The sequence below is a fragment of the Gymnoscopelus microlampas genome (genome assembly GCF_963454915.1).
Source record: "Gymnoscopelus microlampas genome assembly, chromosome: 23".
NCBI lineage: Eukaryota > Metazoa > Chordata > Actinopteri > Myctophiformes > Myctophidae > Gymnoscopelus > Gymnoscopelus microlampas.
This window is the reverse complement of record NC_139960.1, coordinates 32,918,290-32,935,331: the sequence shown is the minus strand read 5'-3', so window position 1 is coordinate 32,935,331 and position 17,042 is coordinate 32,918,290. Positions and strand designations below refer to the sequence as shown.

At 42.8% G+C, this 17,042-nt stretch overlaps 2 protein-coding genes across 4 annotated transcripts in view; one reads left to right on the top strand and one right to left on the bottom strand.

Moving 5' to 3' along the window:
- Positions 1–17,042, top strand: part of gsap (gamma-secretase activating protein) — a 98,812-nt gene that overhangs the window by 63,625 nt on the left and 18,145 nt on the right. For 2 of the 3 annotated variants that reach the window (XM_084049437.1, XM_084049436.1), the window contains 2 exons: positions 72–166; positions 910–1,029. In XM_084049437.1, coding sequence (XP_083905563.1) covers positions 72–166; positions 910–1,029 — 215 coding nt within the window. Of the gene's footprint in view, positions 1–71; positions 167–909; positions 1,030–4,697; positions 5,029–17,042 lie in introns of those variants that run through there. The other variant, XM_084049438.1, reaches the window with a different exon arrangement.
- On the bottom strand, positions 8,877–11,864 carry LOC311039514 (somatostatin receptor type 5-like). Its single transcript, XM_084049444.1, has 4 exons — positions 11,769–11,864; positions 10,843–11,300; positions 10,164–10,340; positions 8,877–9,857 (listed from the first exon to the last, which is right to left on the bottom strand). The coding sequence occupies exons 2-4, from the start codon at positions 11,245–11,247 to the stop codon at positions 9,492–9,494; spliced, it is 948 nt and encodes a 315-aa protein (XP_083905570.1). The 5' UTR covers positions 11,248–11,300; positions 11,769–11,864; the 3' UTR covers positions 8,877–9,491.

Here is a 17,042-nt window from a genome sequence, read left to right as displayed (position 1 = left end):
ACACACTGTACATACATACTGTACATGTTTGAGTGTGATCATTAACGTGTCATCATAATGTGCCCATCCAGTGCTCAGCAGGGCACTCCTGCAGAGTGGGCTGTATTTCACCTGATGTGTCGTATCCTGGAAGCCACCAAGGGACTCTGTCTGCCCCTCCCTCCAGGTAGGACACGCACACACACACGCACGCGCACGCGCACGCACGCACACACACACACACACACACACACACACACACACACACACACACACACACACACACACACACACACACACACACACACACACACACACACACACACACACACACACACACACACACACACGCAATAGACTCTGTACATGCATGACTGTAGTTCCATTTTCCTGTTCCGGGTCAGTTTCTCATAGCTTTAATTTGATTGGCTCAGCAGCAGATTTGAACCGGAGAACACATATGAAGGTGTGGTGTTCTGCTGTCCTTAACCCAGTGGCGTGCACAGACATTTTGAGGGGCAGGTGCTCAAGTAAATTATACTTTTTTTTGTTTACTTGGTCTGCTCTTTTTTCACTCTACACCTATACCTCTTTGCCAAAAATAGCCGACCTACAAGCCCACAACGCCTCGCAGCGCGAGGCGTTGTGGGCTTGTAGATCGGCTATTTTTGGCTAAAGTTCTCCTAAGAAAAGGGATGCTAGGTTTCGAGTGGTTATGGTAAAAAGAAAAATATCACATAAAGATTTGGCGGACCCCCTGTAGTAACTCTGAGGACCCCCTAGGGGTCCCGGACCCCCTGTTGAAGACCCCTGCTGTAAACTGAAAAAAAGGGCACTTCTGGTCAAGAGGGCAAAGGGCAGGTGCTCTAGCACCACCTAGAGTCTATCTGTGCACGTCCCTGCCTTAACCCTCCATCTCCATGTGTTCAGGCTATCACACCCTGCTGGTGGCGCTGGGACTGCGGTGCCTCCCTCACCACACCTTTCTCCAGTATGTGGACCACGGCCTGCTGCAACTCACCGACACCTTCGTGTCACGGGTCATGACAGGTACTCACACTCACACTTGAATCCATGCGAGTTGACCAAATCCATCCGAACTTGCACATTGGGCATTAAAGACGCACTGCAGTGACATTTTCGGTCATTTTATTTTGAAGGTTCAATCTGAAACGTCGGCTCAACCGACTCTAAACCAATCAGAAGGTCCCATCCCTTCAGGCTATGGGACGTTGGATCTCAATCACTTCAGCCGTGCGCAACACGGCTAGTGTTTGTTTACAAGTGAGAGAGAGACGGCCAGTGAAGCACGTTTACTACTACCTGGCTTATTTCTAACCTATAATGTTTTCAGATACATATTTTAGTGTGCAGATGAAGTTTAAAATGAGTAATACACTCATCTTCAATGAGATTCAAAGAGAGTATCTCTGTAATTAAAATCAGCTTTGTTTGAAGAACGTACAGCTATGGGAATCAAACGGGTGCATGTAATCAAGATTCATTTATATTCATGAAGGCTGCGTTAGGTCATCACGCAGCACATTTTCGTTTACAGGAAGTAATTAAGATTGGCTTTTTAGGGACTTTAGATATAAAATTACACAAAAATGTTTTTTTTTCATTTTTTTTGGCATCTATTGTTAGGTATGCCCATATGATGACCACGGATATGCTCTAAAAGTGTGAAAAACATATTTTTCATTTCACTACACCTTTAACCATTGGCACGTGAAGAGAGTGACAAACAAAGCATTGCCTGACGAAAGTGATGATATGTCATCATGGAGGACCCTTTCTTACCTCTTGAAAAATGAAAGGTTTCATAGCATTTTGGGGAAGATAAAGCTCATGTTTACAAAATGCTGTCATGGCTCTCTGCTGGCTCTGCCTTTAGTCTTGTGAGTGTCATTCAGAAGGAAGGTTAGAGGCCCGTTGCTTAACTTCCAGATAATCTGTGTGTTGTAATCATGTTCTGCTGTATTGACATTTACAGTGGTTGCTTTGTAGATGATCACAACTCACAATACGACCATGTGGACAGACATACTCACATATACTGCAAAAGACATACACACATATATCGGGACATTGGGGCATCATTTGGGCTCCCAGGGAGCGTTCGCATTAACCTAAAATTCTGTTTTCTCCACCTTTTTTATACATTTTTTTCTGTATGAATTAAGAAGTTCCTGTGAAGCACACTGTGTGTGTTTAGTCGCGCATAGCAATTTCCGATCATTTTGTGTCTAATACAGTGTTGTCTATTGCTGCTGTGGCTATCCTTGCATGCACAGGACAATTATAATAATGCACATTATGAAGCATATGTCGTCTTTTGGTGTTTGAGGATGTGGGCATGTCATTTGTTTTTGTTTTGTTCTTTATTTACCCAGGGTAGTAGCTGAGCACAAGTGCTCATTTTCAGCAACACCCTGCACACAGACACACACACATTAAAACCTGGGAGCTGACCAGCAGCCACAGTCTTATACTGTTGGCCACTGAGCAGCTCCACTGGAGTTGGGTGTTCAGTGCCTTGCTCAAGGGCACTTCAGTGGTGTTGGGGGAGGGGTGAGTGGTGGCCATTCACATTCACCCACCCAGATTTTTCATGCCGGAAAACCAGTCTCCCCCTTTGTTACCTCGGCACCATTGGGTTGGGACGAATCCACCGGATTTAATGGCCGGGTCCAGAGTCCGCCGTTGCTGCAGAGGTCCAGATTTGTTTAGCCTTTAGCTGAGCGATCCAAACAGGTAGATGACTGTAGCTCCTCCAAATGACATACCTGTAGACTTTTACTCGCGGGCCAGGGTCTAGCACGGACGCTAATAGTATCCCACGGTGTGGACTCATAGAACAAAACAACACGAGCAGACGGCCGTAGCCACTTCTGCCGTGTTGAGGCTGAACAGTGACAACAACAGAGTGATTGCCTGGGTGAACTTCAAAGGGACGCGGGTTGGATAACTTTGCTGACAGGATTTGTGAATAGGGTGTGAATACTGTGAATGAAGTGACGTGAAAATAAAATCTTTAGTGGCGGACCGCCACAGTGGGTACATTGATGTATATGTGTGCATATTTGTTTATATGTAATGCCCTGAAAATAGGGCTCCTCCGAGAAGCCACATTTTAATTTTAAAACCCTGTATCCACCCAGGCCTACGTGACGTCGTGACATATGACAGTAAATTGAACCTTGTTCTGGTTAATATGACTCAGGGAATTCCAGAGATGTTTGAGGTTTTTAAGGTTGTGCAACGGTTGTGCAACTTCAATGCAACAAGCTTGTGGATCTGCTATTTTTGATGCTTATGTGTGATGCTGTAGTATGATCAAGTAGGGCGTCAATTTACACATTTAGATGAAAATGAGATAAAATAGATAAGAGGTTTCTGCAGAATGTTACAAAGTGCTTCCTCTCTCTCTCTCAGTTCCTCCTTTCTTCCCCTCCCCTCTTTCTTTCTCCTGATCTACTTAAATGAGTAGAGTAGACAAAACTCTGATCCTCCAGTTCATTAGCAATACCTCAGAGACATCTGAGGTATATATACTGTATATTGTAGATCGATAGTAATTTCTTCACAGAACATAGTTTTAGTCCAAACGTCAAAATGACCGTGAACAACAGCTCCAACTCCACCATGACTGAGACTTCTGTCCTGTTGTGGAACATTTCTGCTGGGTTGGTCATCACCATGGCGTGTGTCCTGGGTGTTCCCGCCAACATCCTGGTCATAGTGAGACTCCGGCGGAGCTCCAGCGTGACGGAGCGCCTGTTCATCAGCCTGGCCGTGTCGGACCTCCTCTCCCTGCTCTGTCTCCCGCTGGCCATGGCCTTCGTCCACCTCGGGGAGCAGTATTTAACGGCAGGGCTCTTGAAGTTTTACTTTTTCTTCTTCAACTTTTGCGTTTTCTCCGGGTTCAACATCGTGGTGCTGATGAGCGCGCAGCGATATTACCAGGTACGTCACGTGTCTGAAGATCCCACCGGCTGTTACGTCACTGGAATAACTGGAAGCTGATACTGAATATGTCTATTGGATATCCATTTCATTAGTATTAGAAACACTTTATTGGTTAATAACATACAGTACAAGTCCCTTGTTTGGCGATTTAGCTTCTGTTCTGATCATTTTCTGGTAGATTTTCTTTAGAATTGTAAACGCATTTCTTTGGAATTGTACTCAATTACCATTTTGTGGATCTGGTTTTCCCAGTTGTGAGGTTGTGAGTGCAGAGAGAACAGTTTGGTAGAGTATTAATTGCTGAGACTAATTGCAACTTAAGTTGGTCACATTCCAACAGGAAAACTATTGAAGCGATTTTCTTCATCATTGCATGCTTCTGTAGACACACTCACATACTGTATGCACATAGAATCAGAATCAGTTTTATTTGTCAAGTTTACAGGTGTAAAGCAATGATGATTTTTCACCCCCTCCAAAGAGAGGATAGAGGTAGAGTGAGAGCAAAGGGATAGTTAACACAGGTTAAATAAAACAAATAGTGAAATATATACGTTAAATACAAATAGCGTATGTGAAAGTGTGTATATACATGATAATTAGAACATTAACATCAAACAGGTGTGTACTTGTTCTTTCAGAAACGTTAACATACATTCATAGTGCAGCTCACATTAAGAATATTCAGGCTCAGAAGTATATAATGACTAAAACTCAAACCATTCATTCATTCATTGGCCATGCAGGTTCTGCACCACCAAAGCTGGGCCCGGTTAGGGAAGAGAGGAGAGCAGCTGCTGCTAGTTGGAACATGGATGCTTGCAGCCATCTTGCCTCTACCCATCGTGTTCTTACTAAAAACCGACAAGTTGGAAGGCCAGCTTCTGGAGAATCTTTTTTGCGTGAGCGAATTGGGACTGGACGACCATAATGTTACACTGATCCTGGAGACGTTCTACATCTTGGTAACAATGTTTGGCTACCTGTTCCAGTTGACATTCTACGTTCGTCTCATCAGCAAAGTCAACGGCGCGGCGGTTTTCAGCACGTCTCGGATGATAAAACTCATCATTCAGATCCTCGCGGCTTCCCTGGCCTGTGCCGTTCCTTGGGTCACGGTTCGTGTGATTTTCTTGGTTGGTCATCTCATGGATTCTGGGAGTGTGCGTGATTTCAGCAGGAACCTGGCGTTTGTGGGGTGTTTTTATTTCCTCAACAGCTGCCTCAATCCCTTCCTGTATTTCTTCGCCTCCCAGCACCAAGGTCAAAGAGACACCGAGAGGCCGATGGCCTCTGCCTCCCACGACCCGATGACATGATGATGACAACCTATGTATATTATATCTACTAATCGTATGGGATTGTTTTCTCTACCTGATGCTTTCGTCTAACCCACATCAAGTGCCGCTTCAGAAGACACTTGGGCACCTAATATCAGTCGTTCCCAAACCTTTTTCATTCCAAGGACCTCCAGTCTGGTGTGCATTAAGGCCATGGACCTTTTCTATGCCTCAGTTATGACTACGTTATGCCTCATTGCACATACATTATATATATATATTATATTATATTATATTATATATTTTTTGTTTATACTTTTTTCCCTGTCTATTTTGTTATGCTGATGTAGATACTAGATAGGTCAATCATAACTAGATGTTTATATTTATATAAAGTCACAAAAAAGCCGAAGTTAGTTTCCATTGTGGTCCATTAAAACGCGCAGCCAAGAGAAATACTGCTTCTTATTTTCATTTTTCTAAATCATAGTTTTTCTTTTATTATCATTGTCATTGTATATTATTGTAGTACAGTACTTTGAGGACCTCACACAAAAATTGCATTTGGCTTTTCGTACCAGTGTGATTAGTGACAAATAAACCTTCATGATTCTTGAAACCTGAACATGTGCAGCAGCCAAGTCAAGTCATGTTTATTTATTACGCACTTTTAAAAACGACGACAGTTGGCCCAAAGTACTTTCTAAAAGACAAACAGCAACATAGATCTGTAACACTGATGCTGTTGTATGATAAGTTATGCTTAATAATGAGATGTTGTGTTGCATGTCTGTGAGGAGGTGGGTTAATAATTGTGAATTGTGAATAAAAGTAGCCAATAGTCAATTATTATTATTATTAGAATGAGTTCAGCTCTTCCTGGTCTGTCCATAAATTCATTATTTACAATAATGTTAAGCGGGGAAAAGTGTGTTTATAGTTTATTATGCCACCACAGCTCCTTTATTTTGATCCATTCTCTTCATCACAAATGTACAGTATGTTTTATAATTTCTTAAATTAGACTTTGATTATGTTCTAGCCCGCCATCTAATGCCTTAGAATTTTTTTTGCCTGAGGCTAAATTTACTTTCCAACCCCTGATATAGACCGTAGTCCATTCACAAAAGCAATAATAGAGCATGTAACATAAACAGTAAAAAAAAAAACACAAACAACAACGAGCTCAAACTGTGCTGAAGGCAATACAAGAGAAAAAAGGTGGGTGTTTAGATTAGATTAGCAGCATTTGGCTGTGCATGGTACCGAGTCATTGTGACAGATAGGCCATGTGGCAACTGGGACTACCCACAATGCTGTTACTGTGATGTGACAACGGGTCATTAGGTTTTCATCGTTTGTTGTTCTGAAGTTTAATGCAGTGGTTCTCAAACGTTTTCATGTCAAGGACCCCCCAGGTTCTTGGTTTACCTACAGTATGATCCTTAGATTACTGAGGCACTACACTGTCTCTCTGCATTTGATGTATGTGTTTACCTTGCTTCTGTAAGTCGCTCTCAGTGTCTGTTAGATGCCTACATTGTAAATTGTAAATTAACTAGAGGGTCGGGCCGCTACGCGGCCCTCCCGTCTTGTAGCCTGGCCCGCACATCGGAGACAGAGACAGAAGAGCGTATAGACGTTCCTTGCAACACCGGTGCTTGTTTCTCGCACATGCTTTGGCAACGCGCAAAACGAAAGTGAAACCTAACTGCAGCATGCAAACCGAAAGCGAAACCTAACTGCAAGACGCAAACCAAAAGCGAAACCTAACATGCAAGTGACAAACACGAAACAAACACGAAACCTAACAGACAAACACGCAAACACGCACACATCCAGTTTGCCAATTGTATATATAGATATATGTATTTGGTCGCGGACCATCTGAAAATATTTTGTGCCAGGCAAGATTTGTGTTGTCAATTGTGTTGCTTTTTCTATAAAAAAAAAAGCAGATCTACATGCTAACAACACGTTGCACATCGGCGCGTTTTGAGCTAGTAGATCTGCTATTTGCGACCCACATCTTCATCATATAGGGCTTTTTTTCTACCTGGTGATGATGCTTTGATCTAACCCAGTGGTTCTAAGGACCCCAAAATACAGTAGAAACGTATTTGGCTACCGACCCCCATTTGAAAATACTTTATGCAAGGGACCGCCATGCAAGTTTTGTGTTGTTAAAATGTTTCAAAAAATATTACAAATATTTCAAGATTCATTTTTTTATAGCATAATTATCTACAAGCTCACAATGCAATGCCTTGTGAGTGTTCTTTCAGATACTTTCATTTTTGCCAGTGTCCTGTTTCAGTGAGATATCTCTATTTGTACTGTGTGGCTTTCAGGCTTTTTCATCCACTACTTTTCACTCTAGCACATTCTATTCATGGCATATTTTACTACATTGAGCTTTGCCCTGTGTTTACATAACACTAAATAAAACATGTTTTACCAATAATTTAGCTCTATACCAGCAATCTTCAGCCACTGGAGTAGTGTGGTGGTGCAATGTGTTTCTGTACCTGCAGAAACACATTGCCCTCTCACTGTATTTTGGTGTTTTCACTGTTTGTTTGGTAGACAAGGATGTTTTTGAGCCTGAAAAGTAACTGTTTTGGACATACAAGGTTTGCTGCATTGCTTTGTAGAGGTTGGTATAGTTCCCAATACCTGCCAGTGTGATTGAGATTTCAGTTCCATGTTTGTTTTTCTCAGTTCACTGTCAGTCGGAAAAGTCTTGTCAAATGATTTGTGGATTTGTCAGAAGGTGTCTTTCCAAGTTCCCTTTCTTTGCCAACGTTGCTGATGTAACAAATGCATTTCCCACTCAACATGACAAAAACAATAAGCCGGTAGGGTGCAACAGCAGTGGCAACACAAATGATTCAAATGGGTGGGCCATGTGCATTTTCAGAGCAAGTTTATTTTAAAGATCAATCGATTGTGTTCCGACTTGAATCAGAAAAAAAACAATCATGGCTTTCTTAGTTTTTGTTTAACATGAATTATTTAATATTAACTGTTGTTTTGATGATTATTTGGGGGCCCGACCCACATGTTGGGAATCATTGGACTACAGTAGATGTTGTGGAGGTCGAACAAGTAGTTCTGAGTATTTCACTTCTGAGATCTGATTTCTGAGAAATGTACCAAAGCGACTGATTTTTTTTTGTTTAGACAGCCCTGTCTGCCTGAATTTTGACATTATAATGCCATCATCACAGATGAACTTGCAGTTTTCTGCACAATTGTGAACATATGCAGCAGCATTTGGCTGAGTCATTGTGAAAGACAGGCCATGTGGCAACTGGGACTACAACTACCCACAATGATGCTGCTGTTGTTGTGTGATTTTTGGAGGAAGTGTGTATGTATGGCAGTGATTTTGTTTGTTAAGAGACCTGATCATTAGCTCTACTTTGCCTTTCTCTTTAAATATTTGTCTTAATTTCTGTCTAAATTAAGTTACAAATTACACATTACAAATATACACACTTAAGACAACATGCAAAAAAAAGAATACACACAATATTTACAACAAAGCTGCAAACAATATTATCAATATTAGCAGCAGTTGTAATAGTAACAACAGTGCAGAATCAGAATCAACTTTATTGTCACACAGGTTTACAGGTCTAAAACAGTGGGCGAAATTTGTTTTTGTGCAAGCTCCATCGTTTTGTTATTTCCATAAAGGAGAAAGGAAAGAAGAAGATGGGGGGGCAAAGGGAAGACAGAGAGAGATCAACAAAAAAACAAAAATGTATTTACATATTTACACATAGTATATCTATCCGGTGTGGTAAGTACCTGAGGTAAGACATAAGGTGCGGTAAGTACCTGAGGTGAGACATAAGGTGCGGTAAGTACCTGAGGTGAGACATAAGGTGCGTGAGCAAAGCAGTGCCGTTCCAAAATACTCACAAAATACTACTTTGTCGTTATTATAGACAAGTTCTTCTTAAATGTTTATATTTCAAGGGATATGGGAGAACCTTAAGGGTCACTGGTAGGCGGGTTTCTGAGCTGTCCACAACCCTGCTCTGAGACACAAAAATGGTGCCATCTTAAAATGAACATTAGTCAGGACCGGTTATAAATTACGAAGATAGGTTGAAAATAGGTCAAGTGCTCCTATACTGTCTGTTCTAAACATAAACAAATGACTGAAATGGCACAAATAAGGTCTCTACTTCAATGTTCACATTGTTGCGCATTATGCCACAATAAACCCCCGCAATGAGACGGCTTTCCTCACATCGTTGGATTGTTCGTCTCCGTTCTCTCGCTTCTCGCCCATCCTCCCTTCCGACGCCCGGACGCAAAGAAGTAGAAGAAGGGATGCAGAGAGCTATTGAAGAAATACAGGTACTCCACAACCTCCAGCTCATGAAGAACCTCCAGCGTGGGCTGAGATCCCGCCAACGTGGCGATCACGGTCACCACGTGCACCAAGACCCCGGGCATGCCGCACACCAGGGCGGTGACGATGAGCAGGACGATGAGCTTGAACATGCGCGGGGGGTTGAACAGCACGGCGCGCTTCACTCCTCTGATGAGCTGTATATAGAAGACCAACAGCACCAGGTAGCCAAACGCTCTGACTGAGGTGTAGACCACCTGCAGATGGGGATGGGACGATAAAGGTTATTTTACTGCAGCTAGGGTTTTTACAAGGTTCTGGCCTCACTGCACTGGCATTTAGAATAGATTTGGTAAAATGGTATTGTTTTAAGTCACTGAACGGCCTTGCACCAGCCTATACATTTTTCCCTTTGACCACTTATACTCCTCCCTGCAATCTTAGATCTGTAGACCAGCTATTACTCAAAATGAAGTCATATTTTTATTATCACGATAGCTGTAATCACAGCTATTTTGGCCACAATAATTGTGACATGAAATTTTACATCATCACATCCCTACCTGCAGAAACAAAGAGGTGTCAAAGTGACTGGAGCAGGCGTGCAATCCCAGACCCTCCTCTAATTCCATTAGAAAAGCCACGGGCAGAGCTGCGACGAAGCCCACGAACCAGGGTACCAGCAGCAGCATCTGCTCTCCTCTCTGTCCCAGGACGGACCACTTCTGAGGATGCAGAACCTGTTGAATAAGTACATTAAACGGATGGATACAGTACCTGTGTTTTACGGACGGAGGAACAATATTTGACCAGGAGTATCTACTATATTTTGACTTTGTACTAGTGTTGAGTACTCTGTCCACCTCTGCATTGAGGCCATTACTGTACCTGAACGATAAGGGCGTCTGTACAAACTTAAAGGACCACACCGGTGGTCTGTCATGTTTAGCCCATCGCAATGTGACTCATTGTGAGCTTGCAGATCATCTATGGTGAAAACTAGTATGGCGAAAACTAGAATATTAGCTGAAATAAAAATGAGGCTTTACAAAACTATAACTGACTGAAACTGTATTGTGGGTTTACAAAACTAACATTCTCTAAAATTCCTAGAGAAAATGTCCTTCAAAAATGGTCCATCTACAAGCTCACAATGCGACGCATTGTGTGTAGGTCAGAATTAAAACCAAATGAAATAAACACAAAATTCAAACCTCCAACAAATAAACAAATCACACAAACCTTGAAATACCTCTGTATGCTCATCAGCACCACGATGCTGAAGCCGGACGCCAGGAAGTAGAAGGAGAAATAGGCTTGGAGCTGACACAGTTCGTCCGTCAGCACCAACACGTGGTTCCTCATGGCCACGGCCAGCGGCAGGCCGAGCAGGAACAGGAGGTCGGCCAACGCCAGGCTGAAGAACAGACGCCTGGTCAGGTTGGAGTGGCGCAGGCGGCAGCTCAGTCTCACCAGGATCATGAGGTTCCCCGGGATGCCCAGGATACAAGACACGGCGAGGGCCGAATAGACCAGAACGTCCTGCAGGGCGGCCGCGGGGTCGGACTCGTACTCGGCGGGAGGTGATGGCGTTCCTCCGTCAGGAGGAGGTCGGAGGGTGGAGGCGTTGTCTGGTATCATCTCCATTAGGATTAACAATAGTTATCCTTCGTTCTGTTGAGCTCAGCATTCACACCTGACTGTAAGGCAAGGCAAGTTTATTTATGTATTCTTTGCCCTTTCTCCCTAATTTAGTCGTTGCACCATTTAATCCCTCCCCACACACATTTCTGTGTGTTGTCACTGCTGTTGTATCCTACTCGCTCACCTGCCAGTGAGGAGCCCCCACCGGGAGGACGTAGAGCCTTCGTCCTACTCCTCCCGCCCAACACTCCCTGCTGACGAAAAGTACCTACAGTGACGAATATCACCCTCCCCGCCCGGCTTCCCTCCCCAAACATTGTGTTCATATAGACCCTCGACCAAGTCGCCGTCGGATGCATCGCGATGGATTCTCGAACATTTCAGCAACAAGGCAATTCAATGTGCTTTACATAAAATATAAAGCAAAAGAAACGCACTACAACAGGACATTTGAATTCAGTATAAAAGGACATTTGAATGCAATAAAAACCAAAGAAGTAAAGATGAACAGAATTGTGGCAGACCTGCAGTTTTTGGGTAGTTGGTTCCAGATGTAATGGTGCATAAAATCTGAACTGCTGTCTGTATCGACATCGGTGGCTGGGAGGGAGCGACTATCTGTCTTACTGTTTCTACAGAGAAAAGATATGGACCAACGATGGTGCTTTCCTCATCATGACCACATATCTACAGCAATGTTGTCATTGCGTCATGTCCGTGGTCCGTGTTGCACACACACACATACACGCATATAGACAATGTGATGGAAAAATACAACTAAATTGTCCTTTTAATTATGCAAACAAACTAGCACCTGCAGTATACAGTTACACTAAACAATTTGTTTTTCAATGTAAAATCTCTGTAATAAATCTGAGATAAATAAAATATCCCAAACAGTTATATCCTTTGTCCGTATACTAAAATGCTACCTTGTTTCTGGTGAACTGCATTAAAATGAATTGGATTCTTTCCACTCATACAGATTACTAAATACAATCTTCTAAAAACAAACAAACAGAAAAACATCTTAATGGATCAGCACACTGGCATGTTTAGTGCATTGACTATAGCTCTGTTCAGACTGGCAGCCCACATCTGATTTGTGTCCTGTTAAGATTACAGATTACAAGTCACATGTTGTTTTTATGCAGTCTGAAGTGAACCGCAAAACAAAACATGTGAAACTGATTCTTTCAAATCAGATTTGAATTACATTACTTAGCCCTGTTCAGACTGCATAAAACCAACCCGACAGGATGGATCTGGGCTGCCAGTCTGAGCAGGACTCATGGTATATTGCATGTGTTATTACTACTCTTTCTGTCTGTCTGTCTGTCTGTCTTTGATAATTCCCATTCTCTTTCCGTAGACCTTTTAAGTCAAGTCCTGTATCTGTAACTTAAACTGCTGTGCTGTCTCTGGCGCCTGAATTTCCCCATGCGGGATCAGTAAAGGTATCTATTATCTATCTATATAGACATACAGTAGTATTATCACCCTGCATGCAAGTAGGCTGGCTGGCTAACCCACAGTGGTTGTGAGTTATAATCCCACCCGCTTCAGGTCAGAGTACGTCCTGAACGTGAGCGGCAGCATGCAGAGGATAGTGAGAAACAAACCAGTGAGGACAAAAAAAAGATGCTGAAGAATAACTCTGCAGCTCAATGCGTTAAACACTTGGATGCAGGTGTGTGTGTGTGTGTGTGTGTGTGTGTGTGTGTGTGTGTGTGTGTGTGTGTGTGTGTATGTGTGTGTGTGTGTGTGTGTGTTCAAGCCTGCAACTTCAGTTTTAGAGACAGTTTCACAAGAGAAAGACTTTAAAAGGCTGCCGGTGTTGTATAGGCTTCAGTGGTTGTGTAACTGTTAAGTAGAGATATGGTCCCTGTGGTGTGTTCAAAGTAAAGCTGTGCTCAGTGTCTGTGTGTGTGTGTGTAGACCAGAGGACACAATGCCAGGGCTGCCAGAGGGCAAGCATACAGCTGCAGGACTGTGTTCCATGCTCCACTCCAAAGACGTCTCCCATTGTGTGTTGAAAAACATTTTACTCTTTACTTACAGGTACTGTAGGGTAAAGCGCAATACATACTCCTTCCTTCCGATTTCGGGGTTCAGACGGGCTTTCCGAACTACAGTGCGGAGAGTCAGGACATCTGAAGGTGCACGGGTTCCAAGGAAAAGTTCTGAGACCACCCATTCGAATTTGGAATGACGTCAATTTGTAGTTATATCACCTCACTTTCCCAAGAAAAGTTCAGACGCTGGAAGGAGTATGGGTCGCGTTTATATATATGTGTGTGTGTGTGTGAGGTTGGTTTTGAGGGAGGCTTTGAACAGGGCAAGGGTGGGGTCGGCTTTAATGTGTGCTGCGAGTGAGTTCCAAAGGAAGGGGGCTGCAACTGAGAAGGCCCTGTCACCCCAGGGGTTTGGCGGTGAAGGAGGTAGGGTTGTTGCTTGGTTGTTGAGGGCGGTAGGTGGTGATCAGTATATTGAAAACTATTCTGTGTTTGACTGGGGAGCCAGTGAAGGTCGTGGAGGACTGTGGTGATGTGGTCTCTGGATCGGGTCCTGGTGAGCTGGCGGGCAGCAGAGTTTGGCGCATACTGTAGTTTCTCGAGAACTTTGGACGTGTCACCGTATAGGAGGCTATAACAGTAGTGGAGTCTGGATGTGATGAAGGCGTGGATGAGTGTCCCTGCAGCAGGGTGGGATAGTGTGGGACGAAGGCGGGTTGCGGAGGTGGAAAAAAGGCTGTTTTGGTGATCTGGTTGACGTGGGACTGGAATGAGAGGGTATCAATGTAGTTATTTAGTCACAAGCTCTTGTTGATACTTGTCATGGGTTTAACCCATTGAGACCTGGAACTGTGTCATTTTTAGATTTGAGCTAAAAAGCATTATTTTACACTTTGGGCTATTCAAAAATAGCAGATATACAAGCTCATAGCGCGGCACCGAGTGCCGCGCTACGAGCTTGTAGATCTGCTATTTTTGAAAAATCGTGAAAATGTGTGCAAATCTTTGAATGTATATATTTTTAAAGCGAAAATGTTTTACTCAAATCTTTGCTTCTGGGGGGTCCCTGGAACAAGATATTTTGATGGGGGTCCGCGGCCAAATACATATAATTTTGGGGGTCCTTGACATGAAAAAGATTGAGCACCACTGATATAGAAACATGCGTTTTTCAGAATACTGTTGGGATTTAGGAGACATGTAGAATCGGCTTCAGGTCTCGTTTAAAAAAGGTTAAAAATGAGCAAAAACTGCCAAACTACAAGCTCACTTGAGAGCTTGTAGAGCATTCTTGTATGATGAAGTAGGGGCATACATTTACAAAATGACATACACGGCTTCTGCCCGACAGCAACGATATACTATGTCGTGTTTTTTAGACCAGTGCAGTTGGGTGTATTTTCTTTGCAACATAATGGTATAATATGACATTTTCTTTGTCATTTGAAAGAGAGTGGATTGAACACTCATAAGGTTTGGGACAGCAGGGAGTCTTTTAATGCACTGAGCGTCTGTCTGGGAGTCTTTCTGTAATGTTGCATCATAAAATAGAGGCAGTGGAATAATAATGGTCCTGTCCAACACCTGCAGGGTGCAGGCACCCAGGACTAGATCTGCAACTTGCAAAACGTCACTGTCGGGTGGAAACCTTGTATGTCCAAAACTTACTTTTCAGCAGTGGTCGGAAAAAGTTATCAAAATCTTTTACTTAAGTAGCTGTAGATACTCTGTTACAAGTAAAAGTCCGGAATTCAAAATGTACTTGAGTAAAAGTATAAAAGTGTTGGCATCAAAATGTACTTAATGTACCAAAAGTAAAAGTACTCATTATGCAGAATGTCCCATTTCAAGTTTTCAAATGTATAATCATCCTTTGAAAATAGCAGGTACAAGCTCACAATGTGGGGCGATGCGACGCATTGTGAGCTTGTAGATCTACTATTTTCAAATGGCTGAAATGTATACAGGGCTGAAGTGGTTGTATTTCTTGTAATAATAATCAAAATCTACAAAGTAACTACTGTAGTAACTAAACTAAAAAATACTGAACATTGGAAATAATCAAGTAAAGTAAAAATATCTCAAAATTGTACTTAAGTACAGTACTTGAGTTCATGTACTTATGTTCTTTATTCCACCATTTTCTGAAAAGCAGTGGTGGAAAGTAACTGTGATGCAATGTAGTTAATTTTGGTCACAAGCTCTTTTTAATGCTTTGAATTGGTTCAATATTTATTAAAAAAACACAGACACACTTAAAGCGACACTACATGTATGTAACTTGTTTTAAGAATGAAATGTAATTTTGTCCAATCTGTATGGTAGAGTATGTTAATACAATATAATTTATACAATTGGGGTGGTTATATTTTGTCTACCTGCTCCTGTATTGAGACATTTAGATCGTGTCAAAGGTCATGTCTCACCTAGACACAGGATCTGACACAAATTTTGACCAGATGGTCAAGATTCAATTTATCCCCCGAGCAAGCAGGCCGGCTCTATTAGCTCAATGGTAAACAATGTCAGCACTTGCACCACCTGATTCGGATGCTATCAATGCATTGAATGGGAGATTATCACGTTCTATCAGACCATTGAATGGGCGAAGTAGGCGACCTACTAGCTACCCCGCGATTTGTCAGACCATTCATTGGGCGTAATCAGGAGCTACTGACCTACCGACGGAGATGACTTAAATAGTTCAGTTTTGGTTTTGGTTTTGGTTGTTTTGGTTTCGGACCATGATGGAGGCGCGCAGTCTCAGGCGAGCTGGAGCCCCGCGACGGGCCACCGAGGGAGTTAAAGCGACGAGTTGCCGTCCGGAGCGGTGCGACGCTCGCCTGAGCCTACTCAGCGCCGTTGGAGTTATGTACCGATAGGCACAGAATCGTAAATATTGTTGTGGGGACTGCTCCGCCTCCGTCGGTAGGTCAGTAGCTCCTGATTACGCCCAATGAATGGTCTGACAAATCGCGGGGTAGCTAGTAGGCCGCCTACTTCGCCCATTCAATGGTCTGATAAAACGTGATAATCTCCCATTCAATGCATTGATAGCATTCGAAGCCGGTGCTTGCACAGGAAACCGGGTTCAAATCCAGGATAGAAGAGGAAAGTTACATAGTGCAGCTTTAACCATTTTCATGTTTTACCTTGAAAACCTAATTAAACAATTGCCGAACTACAACCTCAAAAACACATCGCATAGCTTGAAATATTTGAAAAATTGAAATATGGAGATACAAGCTTTCTGCCCGACAGCAACGGAAAGAAGAAAGTACTGTCCCACTGAATGAAGCTGCCATGATCTTTTATTGCTGCAACGTTTCAAGCAGCACAGTGTCTTCTCCAGGCAAATGAATAAGTAGCACCATAAAGTAGGAGACAATAAAGTTGAATGATACAGTAATAATAAAGTAGTGGCTGCCTATTAGGAGACGGTAAATTTAATATTTGCCCATTGAGCAGCCTGTACTGTGTGAGCCATGCCGGTCATTTGTTTATTTATTTGTTAGGATCCCATTAGCTGTGCCCTAAATCACTGGTTCTCAAACCTTTTAATTTCAAGGACCCACACTTTTATATGCATTAGACCATATATATGTATATGCATTAGGGTCTATTTGTACGCTCTCTTATTTCATGAATAAATTCATGTTATAAATCCTCATCTTTTCATCTGTTTCCATCCGTTTCTGTTTTCTGCGTCTTCCTCTGTCACTCCAGCCACCTGCATGTCCTCTCTCACCGCAACCGTAAACCATCTTGGCCTCTTTGGCCTTC

Excerpts from the sequence above, each read along its gene's own strand:
- LOC311039514 (XM_084049444.1), bottom strand. The coding sequence starts at position 11,247 with ATGGAGATGATACCAGACAACGCCTCCACCCTCCGACCTCCTCCTGAC. Across the intron at positions 10,341-10,842 it reads GCATACAGAGGTATTTCAAG|GTTCTGCATCCTCAGAAGTG; the intron begins GTTTGTGTGATT and ends CTTATTCAACAG. Across the intron at positions 9,858-10,163 it reads ACACCTCTTTGTTTCTGCAG|GTGGTCTACACCTCAGTCAG; the intron begins GTAGGGATGTGA and ends CCCCATCTGCAG.